Below are 22,712 nucleotides of genomic sequence, written 5' to 3'. Positions count from 1 at the left end.
TGTGGTTGTATGACTCCTCCCACCAGTCCACCCTGTGGTTATATGACTCCGCCCACCAGTCCACCCTGTGGTTGTATGACTCCGCCCCCCAGTCCACCCTGTGGTTGTATGACTCCGCCCCCCAGTCCACCCTGTGGTTGTGACTCCGCCCACCAGTCCACCCTGTGGTTGTATGACTCCGCCCCCCAGTCCACCCTGTGGTTGTATGACTCCGCCCACCAGTCCACCCTGTGGTTGTGACTCCGCCCACCAGTCCACCCTGTGGTTGTATGACTCCGCCCACCAGTCCAGTGTCTCTGACAGTCTCCATCCATGTCAGTGAAAACATGGATGCTTCACACACAGAAGATCTATACAATCAGCACAGTTTCAAGATTAGAGTCACCAATTCAGTATCTGACCAAATGTCTCCCCTTCTGTTCCTGAGATATGACGTTAAAACATGATGATGTCACAGTCAAGCTGACCTTTGACCTTTTGACCTCAAAATTCTAACCAGTTTATTCTTCAGTCCAGGTGGACGTATGTGTCAAATTTGAAGAAATTCTTTTGAGGCTTCTTGAGACATCATCTTCACAAGGGTGGATGGGACGGACGGACCGCCTGAAAACGTAACGCCTCAGGCCGCAGCTACTGCCAGCACCGTGGCATAAAACACTGAATAAAGCAGTTTCATGTTACAAAATAGTTTAACTCCGGCCTTTCTCATTGCAGCTGGGCTTCTTACCATGGCTAACACGAAAACACAAATGTCTCTATCTAGAGTCAGTGTTTGGTTTGTCCGCTCTGGGCTACTGTAGAAATATGGCGGTGCAACATGGTGATCTGTGTAGACGAGGACCTGCTCCCTGTGGAGATATACACAGCTCATTCTGAGGTAACGAGAACACAACCATTGTGATCTTCAGCTGATTAAAGAAAACACAACCTTTAGATTAGATTCACTTTAAATCGACACTCTGGAACTTTGATGGTTAATAAAACACCAGGATGCATAAAAAAGCATCATAATAGAGTTTAGTGTGGTCTGATCTGAGCCCCCTGGTTACAGCAGCTGTGATGTGTGAGTGTGTATAAATATATGAGATCAATAATGTAAAGGCCCATAAGCCTCCATCAGCCTCCATCAGCCTCCGTCAGCCTCCATCAGCCTCCGTCAGCTGCTGCAGTCGACTCATTCACATCTTTGATTTTTATTTACTGTAAAGCTCCAAAATAAAAAGTGCTGCGTTGCAGAATTTTTAAATCCTCCTCCAACAGCTGACGGAGCTGCAGCTGCTACATGATCACATGAATAAAACACAACGTTAACATCCAGCAGGAGAGTGCTGTGTGTGTGTGTGTGTGTGTGTGTGTGTGTGTGTGTGTGTGTGTGTGTGTGTGTGTGTGTGTGTGTGTGTGTGTGTGCATGTGTGTGTGTTATGTCAAAGTGATTTCTGTCCAATTTCACAGTACAATAAACTCAGACTCACCTGCGCTCCAGTTTGTCTCACACACACACACACACACACACACACACACACACTCAGCTCCACATGGTTGAATTATGGATTAAAGGGACTCTCTATTATTAGACAGTTTCACAGTTGGTGAAACAGGAAGCTGCAGCTAATGACAAGCGGCCACGCCTGAGGGTCGACCAAGAATCTGGTCGTCATAGAGACGTGATGAGAGATCTGGTCACGTGATCAGAGCGCTGCTGAACACAGAAACCTCGCCTCCTCACAGCTGACCAATCAGAGCGTGAGGTGGCTGTGATGTCAGAGTGTTTCAGGAAGTTACAGAAACGTTTGGGCGCAGATTCCTCTCATCAAACAGCAGAGAGACGTGAGGGCGGTCTGACGGAGTATTAATACTGTGTGTACTGTGTGTACAGTGTGTACTGTGTGTACAGTGTGTACAGTGTGTACTGTGTGTAATGTGTGGTCGGTACACTGGAACGTTGAACTGCTTCATTTAACACAGAGACGCTGACAGATTTTTCAGAAGGCAAAAAGATGGAGAGATGGACATGCCGCGACATGCTCCGCCTTTTTTGTGCGGCTGCTCCGAGTGCTTATAGCTGAAAATCTCTGAACTCTTCAGAAAGGCGGTGGTGATGTCATACTGCTCCTTTAGCCAGGCTGCTGTCACAACAACAACAACAGTGAGGTACATTTATGTTGCCGCTGACTGTTGTGCTTTTATCACCGTACTGTCGTAGCTTTTTAACTGTAGTCAGTCTTCTGTTAACGTAGCGCTGGATTAGCCACCAAGCTAACTTCAACGTCAAGATATAACTGTCACAGAAACAAAAACCCATGTGCAGCGTGTCTTTAAAAAAAGAGTGAACATGAAGTTTTTATGTCATTTTGATGATCTGGGACATTTGTGTAGACACATGTTGTGTCATGGATGGATTGGGGGAAAGGCTGTGTGCATTTAACAATCAGAAACTACATTTACTGTGAAAACGGAAAAAAGACTTAAAACATAACGAGTGAAATTGAAAGCCGTCCCTGAATGTTGTAAGCAGACGCAGGAGGATACCTAGTGCATCATATTAACACATGTAGGTCCACTGACAGAGCTCAGCTATTTGACAAGATGGCAGGTGGAGCAGAGCCTCTCCTCCGCCGGGCAGCTGCCTGCGTCTCACCCAGTCTCACTGTGTGTCTGCAGCTGCCTGCGTCTCACCCAGTCTCACTCTGTGTCTGTGTCTGCAGCTGCCTGCGTCTCACCCAGTCTCACTCTGTGTCTGTGTCTGCAGCTGCCTGCGTCTCACCCAGTCTCACTCTGTGTCTGCAGCTGCCTGCGTCTCACCCAGTCTCACTCTGTGTCTGCAGCTGCCTGCGTCTCACCCAGTCTCACTCTGTGTCTGTGTCTGCAGCTGCCTGCGTCTCACCCAGTCTCACTGTGTGTCTGCAGCTGCCTGCGTCTCACCCAGTCTCACTGTGTGTCTGCAGCTGCCTGCGTCTCACCCAGTCTCACTCTGTGTCTGCAGCTGCCTGCGTCTCACCCAGTCTCACTCTGTGTCTGCAGCTGCCTGTGCAGCAGAGCAGCGTGAGAGCGAGGAGCGCTTCACTCTGCAGCTCAATCTGAGGATCAAACATCTCCAGATGTTCACTGCACACCGACTGACAACAGCAACAAAAGACTGCTTGACTCAAAGAATCTCGACTGAGGGGTCTCTGACTGATGATTCAAATCTTCGACTCTCAGGAGGTAGCCGTGTTACTGACATCAGAATTTATAGTAGTAAACAGAAGAAGATTTGCTCTCCATGCTGAGACCCGTGACTGATATCAGATCAGCAGTTCAGAGTCGCACTGGGAGATGAAAAATGACCTCACAGCATCTCAACACAAACATCCAGTCCAGTTCTGTGACATCATGTGATCCCTGCTGCTCACTGAAACTACTCAGGTGCTACAGCTCTGACCTGTTGCCATCACTCACTGCTCAGTTTCATCTGAAGACATGACGGTCACGGGACAAACAGTAAGATGTGGTTAAAAGCGGCAGCGTCCGTCACAGTTTCCTACAATAATAAAATAAGATAATAAAATGTTTCAGTTCCTCATTAAATAAAACAGAACTAAAAGTTTGTGACTGTCAGAAGAACAGTTCACATTAATTCATGACTTAAAGGTTCTGATGCAACAGAAAATAAAATACTCCATCACAAGTCAAAATACTGACTGTAAAAGATAGTTGGATTGTCAGATGTAAAAGTCTGTTGGATGATGATGATGATGATGATGATGAATAGTGTTATTATTATTGATTATTTAACATGTAAACAGCATTTTACTGTTGGAGCCGATTTTATCTACTTAACACAAAGCTGTGTTTTTATTCACAGAAGAGGTCAAGTAAAAGTGCCTTAAAATTTCACACGACTAGAGTAAATTTATTTATATATTTTATTTTTTCTGTCAGTTGATAATTGATTAATTATTTCAGCTCTCAATGTCAGTGGTCCTTTAACAAGCTTCATCTGAAATATAATAAAATATATTTAATCATGTCCAAATTGGACTCTATATAATATAATATAATATAATATAATATAACATAATACAATACAATACAATACAATACAATATAATATAATAATATAATATAATATAATGTAACAAATGTTTTCTGTGTCATTTGAGTTAAAACAGTTTCTGGTCTTATTCTGAACATGAAGTCACATCTGGACTCAAATACACAGTTGGACTGCCGTCACTCACTGAGGCTTATTGTTACATAACACACACACACACACACACACACACACACACACACACACACACACACACACACATTATTCTTTATATCATCAGAAAATAAAAACTAAAATGTTTTCATGGTGAACTCTACAGTCTGCTTATGCTGTTCAAGTTCAGGTCAACATTCAAAATGAATGACACTCACTCATAATGACACCTGATCATGTGACTATCCACCTTATTTTTCACGGAAACACGGAGGCAAAACAGAATGGAGCTAGCTTCCGTTTTTTTGTGCGACACTTCCGGTCCAGCACTCTTACCACTGTGTAAATAGGAATCGCCTTGTTGTTTACCTTGCTGAGTTTAGCTATATATATGTATATATCACATTTTTCACGTCACTGTATCACCGTTTAGACTAATCTGATGTTTGTAAAGTTGTAAAGTCTATAAACACAATGACTGAACAAACATTAGTATTTTCTCTGTGTGTAATTAATAACATGGTTATTGTAGATTAGCTGGGCTAACCGTTAGCTGTTAGCCGTTAGCCGTGTCTGTAATAACTCACTAAACTCACCAAGTGGCCCGTGAAAAAAAAAATTTCTCCAGCGGATGTCTTAGTTACAACATGATTGAGCTAATTGGAGTAGTTTCATGTCGTATCCGACAACGGGAGGCTTTTAACGGATGACGTCCTGATGTTAGCTTTGCTGCTAGTGTTAGCTGTCCCTGTCAGCTGCAGCCACTGATGCTTTCTAGACATCGCGATTTCCCAAAACTGAATAAATACCACACATAGCAACACAAAACTGCTTTGCTAGCTCAATCATGTTGTAACGGCTGGATGGTTGATGCGTACATGCTGATTCGGGTGCTATCAGAGCCGATCCGCGCATCACTGTGGCTTAATGATCAACTCAGTCAATTAAAACAACCCGTCCTGTGTTAGGAGTGTATGTCGCTGACAGAAAGAAAGAAAGAAAAGGAAAAAAGATAGAAAAGCAGCGTACACCTCACATATTTATTTCTCACAGTTGCGCACACGTGTGGCTGGCATGCAGAAGCACCGTCTGTGTGTCGAGGGTGCGAGCCGCAGCTTCAGCTGCTCAGGTAGAGAGGCTGTGCAGCCCGGTGTGTTTTTTCGCTGATTCGGTTCTGCAGGTTCTCTGCTGGTACACTGGAGACGGGGATCAAGCAGTTTGTCTCACTCGGGATAGATTTTTGGTTCATAGTTCATGATTGACGTGTGATTTATTCGCATTTAGAGGGAATAAATTTCCGTTATAACGGAAACGTGGGCACAGTTATCTATACAAAATACACAGACTAACTAACTAACTGATTGACTAACATAAACAACTAAAAATTGAAAAAAACATAGCTTGCACCGTTAGCTCCGGTGAGGGAAAGCATGAGGGAAAGTGGCTGACCGGAAGTCACACACAAAAAAATGGAAGTTGATCACTATTTACTTCTGTGCTTGAAAATAAGGTGGATATGATCGTGTGACTATATGATCATGTGACTATACGATCATGTGACTCTGGGCCTCTGACATCACTGAATGTCAAACTGTGTCTTTACTTGCCTTCTGCTTTCCCCGCTTGTTAAGTCTGTTGTGCGCTCTTATCCTTTATCTCAGTGAGGTTTTAACAGCTTTTAAGATTCTGTGTGAAAAACTTTTATCTTGAATTTCCCCTTAAAGTTAAGATTTAATCTTAACTTTAAGGGGAAATTCTAAATTCCTGCACGCTGTCGTGTTAGCTGCAATAAACTCTATTTAAATACACAACGTCTCGGCCCTCAGACCTTCATCAGGTAACACCTCCTCAGGTGAGACCAACCAGAGACTGTGAGCTGTCCTGAGCTGAACCTCCTGCCTCCACTTCAACACTGAAGAATGTGATTTATCCAAAAACACATCAGCAGGCAAAACCAGAACAATAAAACTACCTCACATCCGCAGCTCAGGAAACAGGCGCTCACAGCACAAAGACCCAACTGACATTATCAACAATATACTGATGATAAAATCACAGCATGACATCATCATCAGAGGAGGAGGAGGAGGAGGAGGAGGAGGAGGAAGAGGAGGAAGAGAGAGATCAGACTGAGTTTTACACTCAGGCAGAGAAACACTTGAGTTCAGTTAAACCTCAAAGTCTGAGCTACAAACAGGATTAGTCTCTGAACAGGTTTGTAAAATGTTCTGCTCATTTGGACGTTTTCATTAAATTCAATAAACTGTGTTTGATTTTATTTATTCATTTATTTATTTATTTATTTATTTGATTCATTTAAATAACAAAGATTTCTTCATCGTTTCTGTAAGTCGGGACCAAAGTTTACTCCTCTTAAAGGATTAGTTCACTAAAAACACAGAAACATGTTAATGCTCAGAGTCTGACCTGTGACGGGATCTCACTCACACACACACACACACACACACACACACACAGATCACTTTTATAGGCAACCAGTTCAAACATGATGTCACTCAGTTTTATCAACTAAACGAAACTTCTTCTGTTGTTCTTCACACGCACGCACACACACAGTCATAACTGCAGAAAGTTTCAGTGAGGTGAAACTATGTCAGACATTCCTGAGAGCTGATAAGGACTGAGGAGGAGGAGGAGGACGACGACGACAAACGGTAAGAAGAGAAGGAGGTGGAACAGTAGGAGGAGAGGTAGGGGGAAGAATGGAAAGAGAAGAAGGGAGGCAGAGGAGGAGGAGAAGAATGGAGAAGGGGGGGAGGTGGAGAGAGGAAGAGTAGGAGGAGGAAGATGTGAAGACAGGAGCACTTAATGAATTTACAGAAGCTTCACAAATTAAAGATAAATTCAGATTATTTCAGTCTCAGAGGAGGAAGAGTACTCGGATCCTTCACTGCAGTAACAGTACAAATACCACAGAGTAAAAATACTCTAAATACTCCATTACAAGGAAAACTCCAACACTGAAAATCTGACTGAGGTAAAAGTACTCAAGTATTATCAGCAAAATGTACTCAGAGTATCAGAGGTAACTGTAGCGTGCAGGACGGCTCCTTTAACGGTGCTGACTTATTATATTCTACAATAGTAAGTTCTGACGGAGCATTCTGATTGGACAGGAGTCGTCTCATGAGTGTACAGTACAACAGCACTGGGACTATTTCCTCTGCGTGTATCACTCCGCCTTACAGTTCTTCTGAGCCTTTAATTATGTTAATCGTTCAGCGGACATTAAGAGTCATTGTGACACAAAATGAAACTTATAACCACAAACATTTGAGTTCAATAATAAATGGTGTGATTATCTTCTGCACTTGGTTTGTGACCTCGACCAAATTACAGCCGTGCAACAGCACATGATGCGTCCAAGGGCTGTCGGAAATTTGAAAATCCAATGATCCAATTTTTTATACATGGTGTAATTTTGGTGATTTTTAAAGAACATGCCCTCCTGTGGGCAGGTTAGGAAGGTATGATTTATTTAGAAATAAAAATTAATACAAAACACAACCTTCTAAATTTGTATGCCCCCCCCCAGCCAAAAACCATCACCATTTTTTTTAAAGCCAAAAAAATAAATCGCCAAAAACATTTTCTTTAAGAAAAAGGAAAATTGCCAAAAATTGGTAGAAAAAATGTCAACGAAAAAAAAAGCCAAAGATTCCTGAAGGTAAAAAAAACAACAACAACAACAACATCAAATTTTCTTAAGACATAAAAAAATCACCAACATTTTCTTTAAGAAAAAGGAAAATTGCCAAAAATTGGTAGAAAAAATGTTAACCAAAAAAAAGCCAATTTTTTTTAAAGGTTTAAAAAAAATAAATAAATAAAGCCACCAGTTTTTTTAAAGAAAACATGGTCGGTCACGCGGGCGGTTGATCGTGATTGCTAGTGCTATCATCGTTGCCATGGAGAGGGTTTTCAGTCCACATCGACTCTGACCTGCGTTCAGTGTCTTCGCCCATAGAAGCAGCCGTCTGTCTGAGAGGACAGCAGCGGTCAAAGTGTCTCCACCAGGCCAACTGACAGCAGACATTTACTGAACCTAAATATGTCTCCATGTCCGCTCCGCAGGAAGTCGTCAGCAGCGTTTGTATTTATAGATTCATTGATTTTCTTTCCCAGCCCACTGTGAAGAGGGAGGACAAACTGCCGCTGATCAGTTCATGAACAAAAGGTTAATGATAAAACATCGACACAGCTGGATATTTGAGTGATCTTTAAAAAGCCGTCTGTGCAGATTACACTTCTGAACCATAAAAAGAAAAAGCAGGCGGTCTCTGGTTACCATGGAGACAAAACTGGGAAACCTGGAAACTTTTCGCTCAGGCATAAATTGGAAACACTGCACGACTACTGAATTTCTGCTGACAAATCAAACTCTGCAGAGAAACTTTAACCAAACCATGAAAACTAAAAAAACAGTGAACGTCTCATCACAGTGCAATGTTATGAAGAGATCACTTCACTGTCAGTGTGGACAGAAGGAATTATTACACTTGGACTTACAAAAATACAAACAACAATACTGAGGAGTGCAGCTTTAAACCAGAGTACACACACACACACACACACACACACACACTGACTTACGTTTGGAGTCCTTCACAGTTTTCAGAGCCGACTGCAAACGCTCCAACATGATGAACAGAGTGGAAACAAGCAAACGCAGGAAACTACAACTGCCTGTCCCGTCCGTCTGTCTGTCCACCTGTCTATCTATCTGTGTGTGTGTGTTTGTGTGTGTGTGTGGGTGTGTTTGTGTGTGTGTGTGTGTTTGTGTGTGGGGCAGGTCGTTCCTCTGAAAGCAGAGTGAGACTGAGTGTGAGCTGCAGAGAGAGACAGCTGGGAGGAAGGGGGCGTGGCCAGAACGCAGATAACACACACACACACACACACACACACGCACACACACACACACACACACACACACACACACACACACACACATTAACAGAGGAGATTATTGTTAATGTTTCAGAGGAGGTGATGCGTTCGAGGTCTCTTGAACGGAGTTGTAAACCTCGTCGCTGTTCCTTCCAGCTGGATGCAGTCGACTCAGTGGAACAAACAGAAGCGCAGCTGCTGCTTTAATCAACCAGAGACTCACACTCACACACACACACACACACACACACACACACACACACACACATACACACACACTCACAGAGCTGTCAGCGCCTCCTGCAGGCTGAAAATCTTCATTACAGCCGCATCATGAACAAACAGTGTCGTGATGACTGATCTGTTCTCACAGTCAGAACACAAACTCAGTTTCTGTTCGCAGCACTTCACTGTGTGGTCATGTGACTGCAGGTGACACACAGGTGTGTCCCACATATGAAATATACCAACACACCAGGGCTGCCTGATCATGGCCGAAAAGATAATCAGGATTGTCTTGATCAATATTTTGATCACAATTACTTCTCATGGTCATTGAACAAAATATTTTTCTTGCACTTTCACAGTTAAACAATGAGAGAGCTGCGTTCACCTCCACCCGGTGCTACATCTCTGCTGATGTACAAATCTTTACATCTAAATAAAACAAACAAAACGTTCATCTTCACCTGAACTCAGCACCTCTTCCATGCATACCTTTCCCCCACATACATGTGTTTTCAGAGCGGGCACAGTACCGTGACGTGCTGCCACGTCGCTGTCATGAACGTCTGAGTTAACACTGGATTAAGACGGAGATTAACGGTAACGTACGTAACTCATTCACAAATTCTGACCAAACTTGACACAAACCTCTAACAGGATAAAATATTGAAGGTCAAAAGAGCCCAAGAACCCAGGGCCCTCTGCACCAGGAGGAACCCAGGGCCCTCTGCACCAGGAGGAACCCAGGGCCCTCTGCACCAGGAGGAACCCAGGGCCCTCTGCACCAGGAGGAACCCAGGGCCCTCTGCACCAGGAGGAACCCAGGGCCCTCTGCACCAGGAGGAACCCAGGACCCACTGCACCAGGAGGAACCCAGGGCCCTCTGCACCAGGAGGAACCCAGGGCCCTCTGCACCAGGAGGAACCCAGGGCCCTCTGCACCAGGAGGAACCCAGGGCCCTCTGCACCAGGAGGAACCCAGGACCCTCTGCACCAGGAGGAACCCAGGGCCCTCTGCACCAGGAGGAACCCAGGGCCCTCTGCACCAGGAGGATCCCAGGGCCCACTGCACCAGGTGTCTGGTATCAACCTGATTGGGCTGCAGGTACGGCCTCATGCTACCAGTAGTGCCAAGGACACTAGCAGAAGACCAAACTAGAGAAGAATCAGTGAGGAAGGATAAGGAGAGAGCAGCTGTCTGTGGACACCACATGTAAAACCATTTCCTGTTTGTCTCTTTGATTTGCACCAAAGCAGCTGAAACTGATTCACAATCACTTGATTGATCTTCCTGAAGTTTAACTGACCTGGTGTTACACTGTGGACATTAAGTGTTCCCTTCATTTTTTGAGCAGTGTACTTTCCTTCCTCCCTTTACATCATTTGTTGTGTTCAGTGACTAATACAGCTCCTCATAACTTCAGATGTTGCCTCATCATCATCAGATAATCCTCATCATGAAAACTGTTAACAACATGTTCATTACTGATCACATGCAGAATGACTGTTTCTGATGAAAGCGAGACCATGTGACCTGCAGTGACTGTTTACACTTTGAGTCTGAGGTGAGGTCTGAGGACGGAGGGACTCGTACTCTGACCAAAATAAATCAGTGCTGTGTGATGTTGGACTGTGTAAATAAAACGGACTCGTCCATCAGTGTGTGAATAAAGTGAAAGCTGAGGGTTCACTGGGACTCACCTCCACCGCTCACTTCCTGAGAGGCGATGACAAATCCAAAACCTTCTCCTGACCGTCTCCTCAGCTCCACCTCCACCGTCTTAACTCCTCCTCTCCCGTCCTTGGCTATTGCTCCCAGTGCTCCTCCCCCACCTCCCCCTCTGATGGGAGGAGGCCCTCCGGCACTCTCCTCTACGCCCAGCAAATCCCGAGGCTCCAAGGTGAGCGTCACAGGAACTGAGTCCAGGAAGCTGGTGCTCTGGATGAGGGCCGAGCTTGGGGGCCCGTTAGGCGTCTGAGCAGGAGGGGCCCCTGGAAAACAAAGAGGAGTCAGACTGATAGAGGCAGGGGGAGCAGGAGGAGATTCACCGATAGGAGCAAGAGGAGTCGATCGGTGCGGTTACCTTGGTGGGTCCCCGGGGCCGGGAGGTGGCCCTCCTGAGGACTCTCCAGGACCAAGCCAGCCTGGCTGAGCGGGGGGACGCCCCCCAGCAAGGCACCCGTGGACGGGGAAGGCAAGTCGGCTGAAGTCGGGGGATGGGAGGGAGGGGGCGTGGCCAGGCCGTGTGGGGAGGGGAGGGGCTTATAGAGGTTGGGGGTGACGACTGGTGAAGAGACAGGACCTGGAGGAAGAAGTTGTTGATTAAGTTTTTTCACCTGGAACAGGACAGGATGTTTTTATCAGATCAGACTGAACGTGCAGCCGTACCTCCTCTGTAGACCAGCAGGACCACCTCCCCCTGTTTGGTGTGCTCCTGCAGGACTCTCTGGACCTAAGGACAAAAAACAAAGACTGAAGATGGTTCTTATTATTCTAATGGGTTGACATGGAGATTTACAGGGATGCACGATAATATCGGCACCTCATCAGTATCGGCTGATATAGTCTGTCAAACTGTTTTTTTAAATTCAGCACAGTGAGTAAATATCACAGACACTGCTCAGTGTTTCATGTCTCCACCTGCTGGTCGGCCGTCACCATCAGAGTCTGTGTGTGTAATATGATGTGAATTCACTACAGAAGAGACTTGATGATGATCACTGACATCAGGTGGGAAAAGTGGACATATTGATATCAGCATTGCAAAATAAGTTGTTATATATTGGGATATCAGATATCAGATATCCTGCAGTCATGCATACCTCGAGATTTATTAAGTGTCCTGCCCCAACAGCCATGGTAGCTTCTCTCTGCCGTCAACAATAACTGTCAGATTTTGTCAGACTCTGTTTACTCGGCACACTGCAGGCAACGCTGCCGCCCCACAGCGGACTTAAAATTCAAACACTGATAGAACAGCCACAGGAAACAATGCAGGTTTCAGTATCTTGCCTAAAGATACTTAGACACACTGCCAGGACACTAATCTCACCTGGGAGAAGCTGAGGCTCTGTACGTCTGCTCCGTTGATCTTCACCACGGCGTCCCCCGGCTGCAGAGACGGGCAGTGCCTTCGATCCCAGACCCGCCTCACCACCGCCAGCTGACCTCCTTGCCCCCCCGCCATCATGCTGAACCCCAGCCCCCCACTCTCACTGCGCCCGAGGGCCACCGGTACGAGCTCCCCACCAGGAGCCGACCCTAGTGACCCCGCCCCGAGGGGGAGCACCAGCCCCGGGTTTCCTCTGGAGGCTGGAGAGGGCGCTTGGTGATTGGCTGGACAGCCATTAAAGCCACAGGGCGGGACGTCTCTGGGTGGGGTCAGGGCGAGGGAGGTCTGAGGCATCGGCGGGCGCTGCACAGGAGCGCCAGGAGGTGTGGTGGAGGAGGTGGGGTTGTTAGAGGTGGTGGGGTTGGTGGAGTTTTGGAGGAGGCCCGTCTCTGGCTGAGAGAGGGGCAGTTTGGACAGAGCGTGGGAGGACGAGGAGGTGTGGGGGAGCGTGGAGGAGGAGATGGGGAGCGCTGACGTCGACAGGTCACTCTCCGAAGACTTGGAGCTCTGATGGTGGAGGAGGGAGGAGGAGGAGAGGGCGGGGAGGGTGCTGCTGCTGTAGCAGATCAGAGAAGACCTGAGTGGAGGAAGAGGAGGAAGAGTTTATATCAAAATTTCAAAGATGTTTATTTATTATTTCAGGATCAGCACTCGTACTCGTATCATCAGTAAAAATAGAGACGTCCCAGTCAGCATCCCTGAGGGACGCCATGATACAGAAACACCATTTCTACTGTTGCTAACACTGCTCATGCTAACACTGAAGCTCCTCCCACCTCCGTGTTCCAGCGTTGGACACACCACCATCAGAGTCACTGTGATTGGCTGCTGTCCTCTCTGGAAGGGGGGGTGGACCCAGAGGGGGGTCAGAGGGAGTGGGGGTCGGCGGGCCTGTCAGCCCGTTTGTCATTGGCTGAGCAGCGTAGGAGGGCGGGGTGTGGCTGAGGCCTGGATTTCAGAGTCAAGGAGGAGGAAATTATCAGACAGTTACTGATGATTGATCACCAGTGAATTAACAACAGAGAGGAAGATGAAAGGGTTAATAATATATCACAAATGTGTGTGTTTAATTCTCCGTCTTGTTTAAGACATGAAACAAAGTTTCAGAGATGAAAGCAGATTAATGAGACGTCAGGCCGCTGACCTGGCGTGCTGCCGTTGGCGTCTAGTGTTCGGCTGTAGGTGAGGTGCGTTAGGCCGCGGTTCATGTTTGGGGGGTTGGGGGGCTCGCTAGGCGTCTGTGGCTGCTGAAGGGGTTAAAAAGTCAGAGACAAGGTTAGTGATGAACACAGGGTCACTGATGAAGAAGAATAAAAACCACTGAAACATATGAGACGCACCGCCTCCAGACTCTGTTTGGGACATCCGTCGGGGTTGTAAAGCATCGGGTATCCTCTCCTCAGCACCACGTCCACGCTCTGACCCATCGGCACCGCCTTCAGCATCTCCACCACCTCTTTATGAGAGCGGCCCAACACGCAGCTGTCATTGATGTAGACCAGGATGTCCGCTGGAGGACCAGACACCAGGAGACACAGTCAGTGGACACGTTATTACATCAGAGCGTCACATGTTCAGCTGTCAGGTTTCTTTCACCCAACATTTATTCTCCTTTCACGTGGTTGGTTTTAGGAAAAAAGAACAGGTAATGGCTTTACAGTCTTACACCGGCCGAACACCGGCCTCCTGGGTGAAAGTCAGTGGTTGTTGGACCATCCCCGACTCCTCCCACCAACCCTCACTTGGGCTTTCACCCCCTTAACTTGTGCTGTTGTCTGGTCATGTTTCCCCTTGACGCTGTTACAGAATAACCGTGACCAGCTGTGTATCGTGCTGACATGAAAGGACGGCTTTTTTCGTCTGTGTTTCTGGCGCTGAGGTCATTGACCAAGCACCAGTATTTGACTTTGGAGTGAGACTGATTTCCTTTATTTTCCTTTTCTACTTACTTACTCATAGATACAGCCACTCGATTGCGGAATCAAATGTTTAAGACAACAATAAACAAGGAGATGGAGGATTAGGTCACAATAATGAACCTTTAAACAGACAGCATTGTAGACGTTGGTCTGTGTATCCATCATGTGTGACACACGAGGTGCAGACTTCCATCTGTGTCACCGCTGATGAGGAAATACAGCGAGTGCTGGACGGAGCAGTGAGTGACAACAACCGATGACAGTACTTGTCTCCCCACATGTTCCAGCAATACAAGTTCACCCCCAACTCTATTTTACAAGAGCACTGTCGCTGCATGCTCTGCCCAGGATGCAGCGACAGTGCTGTGATTGGTTTAAAGAAACAAAAACAAGTCATAGTGTCTAAACGTCCTGACACACCAAGCTGACGGTCGGCCGTCGACCAAAGTCAGGCCGTCGGTGAGCGTCTGTCGCCCTAGTTTTTGCGGCGTGTCCCGCACCGTCAGCACTTCGGCGTCGGCAGCTTTTTGGCCGATTGAGCATGTTGAATCGGCGGCAGAGCTTGTCGGTGAGAGAGATCACTCTGATTGGCTGTTCAGGTTTTATTTCCTCGCCCCTGTAGCGAGTGAATCTGCCTGTAGTGAAACCGGGGCTAACCGGTGCTTCCTCCTCAGGCTCCACTTCACTCAGCTGCCCCACAGACCCGCTGCTTCTTCACACTTTAACCTGAATAACAAACCGGAGCTAGCTGGGAGCGGCTAGCGGAGCGTTAGCCGCAGCATGACCGGAGGGAAGCACAGCCAGTTAGCCTCCGCTAGTCTCTGAGCTAGCCCCGGCTCTCCGTTTGGATCCAACCGGAGCACCGAGCCCTGGTTTGTTATTCAGGTTAAAGTGGGAAGAAGCAGCGGGTTTATCGGGCAGCTGAGTGAAGTGGAGCCTGCGGAGGAAACACCGGGACCGTCTGGATGTAATAGTCCGTGGAGGTGCTGCGGTGCTCGGCTGCACAGATAGGAAACCCCTCGGCTGACAGGATGTACCACTCTCTCACTCCGCTCTCTCTCACGCAGGCGCAGAACGTACATGCTACTTGGCCGTCGGATGTAGTCCGTGTAGTGTGTTCAAATGCAACTGACACAGGGCGACGTGAGGCGACGTAGACGACGCAACAGTTGGCTTTCATCCCCGCTAGTTCTTTGATGTCAGTTTGGTGTGTCCGCACCTTAAGACTAAGTTCAGCTGACTGATGATGATGAGTCTAACTGGTCTTTTTGTGTTACACTTTGTTTTGAACTCGTCTCTGTACATTACTCTTTGAACTTCATTCTGAATGTTTCAGTCATGAAAAAACATTTTGACTCTTCTTTTAAAACATTTTCATATTTTTACTGTTTATTTTATGTCTTTATTCTAAATTCACCCGATCATCTTCACTTAATAACCAGTTTCTGTCTTTTGTTCTGTTTCTTCTCTGGTGTCGAGCGCTCAGGAGTTTTCTGCTGCCTGTTGAAACTCTCTGTTGTCTTTCTCACGAGGTTTCCTGAACTATGTGTGTGTGTGTGTGTGTGTGTGTGTGTGTGTGTGTGTTACATTCCTGACTATTTATCCTCAGCACACGTGAGCAGGTCTGACAGTGTGGGAGAGAAAGGAGGCTGTGTGTCGGACAGATTAAAGAGTGTGTGTGTGTGTTTGTGCATATGTGTGTGTGTGTGTGTGGGGGTGGGGGGGGATTAGTTGTAGATCATGTGATTGTGTTTTAGAGAAAAATAAAGACCTGAGAACCAAACAGCAACATAATCCTGCAGACTGACAGACAGACAGACAGACAGACAGACAGACAGACAGACAGCTGTGTGTGTGTTTCAGACCTGCAGGTTTCAGCATATCTGCAGTGTGTGTGTGTGTGTGTGTGTGTTTACTACAGTGACAGTAGCATTGCTGCAGTAGCAGTATAACATGTACAGAGCGTTTCCTCAGCAGACTGCACTGACCTGTCAATCACAGGTGGAACTAACGACATCATCTCCTGCTGCAGTTCAGAGCTCTCATTGATGTGAATCAGTTCCACCTGTGATTTTCCTGCTGCGACGAGTCGACGTCTTCATTTAAAAGAATCAGATTCATTTACAAAAATGAAGAAATCAAAGTGACGATGAGACGGGGACATGAAGCGAGTTTTAACAGAGGAAGTAAACATCTGAAAAAGCTGTCGAGCTCTCAAACATTTAAATGAAATTCCTCTTTTACTGTTTATTCGTTTTCAGTCAGTCCGTTTCCACATCGTCAGAGGAAATGGATTTATTGTGTCAGACTTTTAAAATCCCTGTAAACATGTCAGTGTGAGTGAAATGGTCCTGCAGTGAATGTGTCACAGTGGGACTAACACACCCAGATCATGTGACTCCTGCATGTATACAGTCAATCAGACCCAAACTGGCCGAGGCGCTCTGAGCATGCTCCACAGTTTCCGCCCCGGGCTTTGACCCAGAAGTCCAATAGCATTAAATGTGTAAGAGAAGAAGAAGCCGGTAACAACATGGAGAAATCTACATCCAGAGCCATGACTTTTTGGACGGACCAAATGTACAGAGCTGTAAAGTTGTCCATCATGGTAGCAGTTAGCTGCTAGCTAACCGTAGCTAACTTGTTTGTCCATTGTTTGGTCTGTGACGTAATAGGTCAACAGGAAAAAGGTCCAACACTAACAAGCTGAAAGGGGGCATATCTCCACCTATCGTAGAGGAGTCGCACATACTTGGCTCAATAAATGGATTCCCCTCCCGTGCTTGTATACTGGGACAAGGACAGTAGGCCAGTTAGATGTCCTCGTCCAGCTGGGACTGGAGACGGACTGAGTTTCAGAGGTCAGAGCAACACCTGTAAACACCTGCAGAGCTGCTCACATGATGTCCACGTCATCGTCTCCTCCTTGTGATGTCATCATCTTTTCTTTAACACTGAGCTTTGGTGTGTTTGCTTCCTGTTTGTGAAGCTCTCACTGTGCGTTCCAATCCTCACACCACCATACTACTTAGTACGCCAGACAAAGGTTTAGTCTGTCCTAATTCCTTGGTTGGAAGGATCCTTGACTTTGAGAAGCACCCAGCGCCTGTTAGCAGGGAGGAGTCAGTGCTCAGTGTTTAAGGTATCAGCAGTAGTGTCAGTACAGTATTCGTACCTGTGTTGAGAGCCGGCGGTCCTCCAGGTGTGACGCTGTACACCTGCAGAAACTCTCTGGGTCGACTTCCTCCGACAATGTTGAAGCCGAAACCTCGAGGACCTTTAGAGAGCCGAGTGTGGATGGAGTAACCCTTCAGCTGGCTGGGCTGCTCCGTGAACTCTGGGACTGCAGAGACAGAGACAGAGCGGAGGTCAGTGAGAGGACAGAGGAGGATGAAGGTGTCTTTTTATACAGAAGCTGGTGTATAAAAAATAAGTCACACCTCAGCCTCCTCCTCTGATAAATAAGGAACAGTCCCTTAATATATTATTTAATGTAAAATCATAATCTGTAAATTAATAGAAACTAAAGTTGTTAAATAAATGTTGTGGAGGAGAATCAGAAGCATGAAGACAAACACTCAAGTAAAACACCAGAACCTCAACACTGCACTTTAACAACAATAATAATAATATAATAACAATCATAAATAATAAACAGCTGTTGAATGTATTTACAATATAATGTTATATCACAGTGTCACATGACTGATGTGTTCGCCTGTATGATGTCATCTTAAGCTGCTGAGGAGAAGAAGAAGAAGAAAGTAGACACTAACAGGATGTTAAAGCTTGTCTCAGTCTGTGCTGCCCCCTGCTGGCTGCTGCTGTCAAAGTAAAGTCCCACACACACTAACAGGAAGTGACTTCATCTGATCCTCAGCAGCGCATCACGAATCAATCAGTCACACTTACGTTCTGTACAGGGAGTCGTCTCTTTGTTCTGAGTTCGAGGATCCAGCCAGCTGGTCGTCTTTGAGTTATGACTGAAAGAGAAACATCATCTTCATCATCATCATCATCATCATCATCATCATCTGACCTAATCCATCCACAGTCAGATGAATCCTGGGTAAAAATAAAAATCTGATTATTGATGTTTTGAATAAATCAATCATCATTCTCTTCATCATCATCATCATCATCATCATCATCACCATCATCAGTATCAGTTCTTACTCGATGTAATACGGTTCTCCTGAATCACTGAACGCCAGCTCCCAGTTCTCAGGCAGTGGACCTCCTCCTCCTCCTCCTCTTCCTCTCCCTGCTCCTCTTCCTCCTCCTCCATTCTCTGTTCCCTCTCGACTCCCCACTGCCGACTCCCACGACTGGCTGAGAGGCAGGATGGTGGGCGGGACTCCGGCTGAACCCGCTGACAGACAGACAGACAGACAGACAGACAAGAAGATAAAGTGTCTGTGTTCAGTATCACATGAGTGTGACGATAACTTTGTTCTCCACTTCTGATCCTTAATGGCGTCCGTAGAACCTCAACACTGATTGGCATTCGCGACACAGCGTCACACAAATTTCAAATTTAAACGGCCACAAATACACAAATAGCGTGTAGCGTGTCTTCCTGTCATTCACATGGTGTCATGATGCACGCCCACAAGAACCCTCACTGGGCCTAAAACACGAGGCCTGACCCTCCATGACCCCGCACGCTTTCTGTCTGAGCCCAAACTGAGTGTGACCCACAGCAGCAGTTTTGGGCCGAGCCTGATTAAAACCTGAATTTTTGCTGTAAAGTAACGTCCATATATCATACATGTTTTTAAATGAAAACATTTATTACAAGCTGAGGGTGACGTGTTTCCTCACACCACGTCGTCTTCCTCTCTTTCAACAGTCTGTCGTCTCGTGTACGTCGGGTTCGGCAAAGCAGATTGCGCCCTTGAATGCAGTGCGATTGCACAGGGGCCCATGGCTCTACAATAAAATTAGAAGTTTACTTTACATAATCTCTAAAACCACAAATAAACCATAAAAAATATTTAATTGAAAGAATACTTCATTTGCTGTTTTTGTCAGATACAGATTTGCGCTCATGTAGGAAACCGTGCCAACCAACCAACCAACCAGCCGCTCTGTCATAGTTCCATCAGTTCCCTCTCTCAGCTGCAGTCCACCATCTTGCTCTCTCTTTCTGTCTTGATCCAGTCCCTTTAAACCACTCGCATTGTGTTCAGTGTGAACACACCATCAAGAGTTTAATTAGGAGGAGTAACATGAAAACACACACACACACACACACACACACACACACACACACACACACACACTCACAGTAAACTGCTTCACAAACAGTCTGTTTCTAAAAATAGAAAAAAAGAAACCAGAACAAATTAACCAGCACACACACACACACACACACACACACACACACACAGACACACACACACAGACACACACTCTGTGGGTGTATTAAGTGGATCCAGGCCGTGGACGTTTTCCCAGACTGGAGAGAATTTGGTTCAAAGTGAAACTGAAGTCACAAATCAATTGAAGTGTTTCAGTTTCCGTGTTTCCTGTGATCCTTCACGTCTGTCCCGTCCCACAGACATGTTTAATCTGCCAAAAATATCCGTCTGTTTCAAAAATGTCCTCACAAGGCAACATGTCCTAATTAAAAAAAAAAAAAGTCCCTCACTTTCTAAAATTATACTCCAGTCTCATAATTGTCCTCACGACGCAGCTCAGTTTTCCAGAAATGTCCTCATAATCTGCAAATGTCCTCACTTTCAGAAAACATCTCAACACTTGAAAAATGTCTCCACCTTTCAAAGACTCGGGACAGGCGTTAGATACTTCTGTCTAAAGACTTAATGCTCGTTTCAAAAATGTCTGTCGGGACAAAAGTTAGAAACCTCTGTCTAAAGAAATTCCTCAAATTAAAGAAAAGTCTTCACTTTCCAAAAACATCGTCTTGTTTCACTCTCCACCTGCTGACTTTTACTTTGACAGGATCGGATCAGTGGAGCTCCTGATCGACAGCTCCACAGCTGATCGGCTTCAGTTATTGATCTAATCAGTCTGATCCCACAGAGACGGGTCAGAGTTGAGCTCCTGTCTCTGACTGAAGATCTTTGACCAGAGCACAGATTGTCAGACTCTCACTTTAATCAGAATCATGACACTTTATCTGTTGGACCAGCTGTTCCTTTAAATGCACAGCCATGTGAGGACTCAGGTGTGTGTGTGTGTGTGTGTCTGTGTGTCTGTGTGTCGGTGTGTGTCTGTGTGTGTTTTTCAGTGTGTGTCTCTACCTGACAGTCCGCTGTCCTCCTCACTGTTGTCTCCTTCCTCCACAGCCTTCTCTAGGTTGCTCAGAGACTTGCTCCTCGTCCTGAAGTTCCTCAGCAGGTTTCGATGTTCCTGGTACGTGATTGGTGGACTCTCTGGACCGATGTGGACTGGGCGGGGCGTCCCGTAGTAGTTCCCTGTGATTGGACGGTGAGACAAGGAAAAAAATATTTCTACATTAAAACATTTCCAGAGTAAATTCTGGATGTATCAGTGATGAGTGAATCACTGAGGTCTGATCAGTGATGAAGAAAATGACTCCACACTGTTACTGATGTAAATATTGTTTAAACTACAAAATATATCTGACTCTGTTTATAAAAAGAAAGAAAAACAGGATGGAGAAAATAAAAGAAGAAAAAAACTCAACAGGAAACAAATAAGTCAAAAGATAAATATAAATAACTTATTTTATTCTGAAAAGTTTGAACTGTCAAATAAATTAAAATGTTTGAGAGCATCAGTAAAAATTAAAAATTTTCTGAGGTTCAGTGTGTCAGATTCAGGAGGATTACAGATTACAGATTACAAGCAGCTGAAACTTCTCCTGGTCAGAATTCCTTCAGCGTTGATTGTTGAGGAGCTGAATTATCTCTTCCTCTCAGAAACACACACACCAGCTGATTCACACCAGGAAACACTCTGAACACACAGGAAGTGTTTCAGCAGCTGGAGGCGACTTTTTGTGACAGTTTTTAATGAGAATGAAACTTTATGTTCGCCTTGTGTTTTTGTGCTCTAGGAGTTTAAAAAGCTTCAAGTCAGAGCAGTAAAAAGGCCCCACGTCATCTCAGCTTTTCCTCATTGTCCAATGGGATGATGTGAGAGGCGGGGCTTCTGTGGTGGTCACGACAACCAGTTTACAGCTGGTAACCAATGGAGGAGAAACTGGTGGTAGTGGTTGCTGGATACCCAGAGCTATACGACTTTACAAAGCACAGTTAGCACCATCTGAATAGAAAACAGCAGATAAGTGCAGTACTGTAAACGTCCATGATGGAGGAGAAGCTCCTGGACCAACTGGTGGTACTCCCCATGATCCAGCCTCTTTTTTAGGGTCTCATGTACCCACACAGATCTCTGTTTATCTGCTGACAGCCTGTCACCCTCAACCAGAGCTACAGACAGCACCCTCTGCCTCAACATGGCAGCAGCTACACACTGATCACTGCAGGATACACAAACTGTAGACTGATCACACAGGACGGTTAGGGTGAGGAGGTGATGGGCTGGTTGCCTGGCAACAATAACAAGGTGCAGCAGGTGTTTTTCACTAGTGACATTAAATTAAAGAAACAAAAAGGCAGTGCGGTGCGCGTCACGTTTTGCGCCCTGCATTACACTTGGCCTAAAAATACTAAAAATAAAAGAAAATAATCAGTGTTTTTCTGACTCTCTCGTCACAGAGGAGCTTCTAACTACAGTGGCCAACGTGAACACATGAATGTCTCTATCTAGAGTCAGTGTTTGGTTTGTCCGCTCTGGGCTACTGTAGAAACATGGCGGTGCAACATGGTGATCTGTGTAGACGAGGACCTGCTCCCTGTGGAGATATACACAGCTCATTCTGAGGTAATGAGAACACAACCATTCTGATCTTCAGCTGATTAAAGGAAACACACTGATCAGATTTTATTCCAGGCGACTCAGGTTGATGTTTGACTGGTTTAAAGCTCAGGATCGTCACTTTGTTGAGTGTGAACAGAAATATTAATGTGTGAATTCAGTTTCTATTTTGGTCTCATTAATCCTTCAGATTAACTCTGAGGAGAGGATGTGGGGCAGAGTGAGGCAGGTTTGGTCTTTGAAGGATTACAGACAGAAGATCCTCTTTTCCTCCCAAATACTGTTAAAAAACTCCACTTCAATCACGCACACCCACATTTACAGGAAGTACTTTTTACAGTGGATCTTGGGTGCGTTTGTTTTTCATACCTTTGAACTTGCCGCTCTCCAGCAGAGCTCCAGACTCCTCCAGAGAGAAAAACTCCTCGATGGACACAAAGTTGTAGTCCACACCTGAGATCTCGCCATCCCGAGGCTGCCGGGTCGTACC

The 22,712-nt window shown here is 45.9% G+C and overlaps 1 protein-coding gene across 3 annotated transcripts in view; it reads right to left on the bottom strand.

Annotated features, from left to right (window-relative positions):
• Positions 1 to 22,712, bottom strand: part of LOC125891667 (membrane-associated guanylate kinase, WW and PDZ domain-containing protein 1-like) — a 70,313-nt gene that overhangs the window by 16,338 nt on the left and 31,263 nt on the right. For all 3 annotated transcript variants that reach the window (XM_049581075.1, XM_049581078.1, XM_049581076.1), the window contains exons 4-15: positions 22,592 to 22,711; positions 20,620 to 20,793; positions 18,527 to 18,722; positions 18,263 to 18,333; positions 17,526 to 17,693; positions 13,772 to 13,941; positions 13,576 to 13,678; positions 13,208 to 13,379; positions 12,372 to 13,008; positions 11,708 to 11,771; positions 11,403 to 11,621; positions 11,020 to 11,310 (exon numbers count right to left, since the gene is read on the bottom strand). In XM_049581075.1, the coding sequence (XP_049437032.1) occupies positions 11,020 to 11,310; positions 11,403 to 11,621; positions 11,708 to 11,771; positions 12,372 to 13,008; positions 13,208 to 13,379; positions 13,576 to 13,678; positions 13,772 to 13,941; positions 17,526 to 17,693; positions 18,263 to 18,333; positions 18,527 to 18,722; positions 20,620 to 20,793; positions 22,592 to 22,711 (2,385 nt within the window). The remainder of the gene's footprint in view (positions 1 to 11,019; positions 11,311 to 11,402; positions 11,622 to 11,707; positions 11,772 to 12,371; positions 13,009 to 13,207; positions 13,380 to 13,575; positions 13,679 to 13,771; positions 13,942 to 17,525; positions 17,694 to 18,262; positions 18,334 to 18,526; positions 18,723 to 20,619; positions 20,794 to 22,591; position 22,712) is intronic.

This window comes from Epinephelus fuscoguttatus, linkage group LG7 (assembly GCF_011397635.1).
Source record: "Epinephelus fuscoguttatus linkage group LG7, E.fuscoguttatus.final_Chr_v1".
Taxonomy (NCBI): Eukaryota; Metazoa; Chordata; class Actinopteri; order Perciformes; family Serranidae; genus Epinephelus; species Epinephelus fuscoguttatus.
Note: the sequence above shows the minus strand (reverse complement) of the source record. Positions and strands in the feature narration are given on the sequence as shown.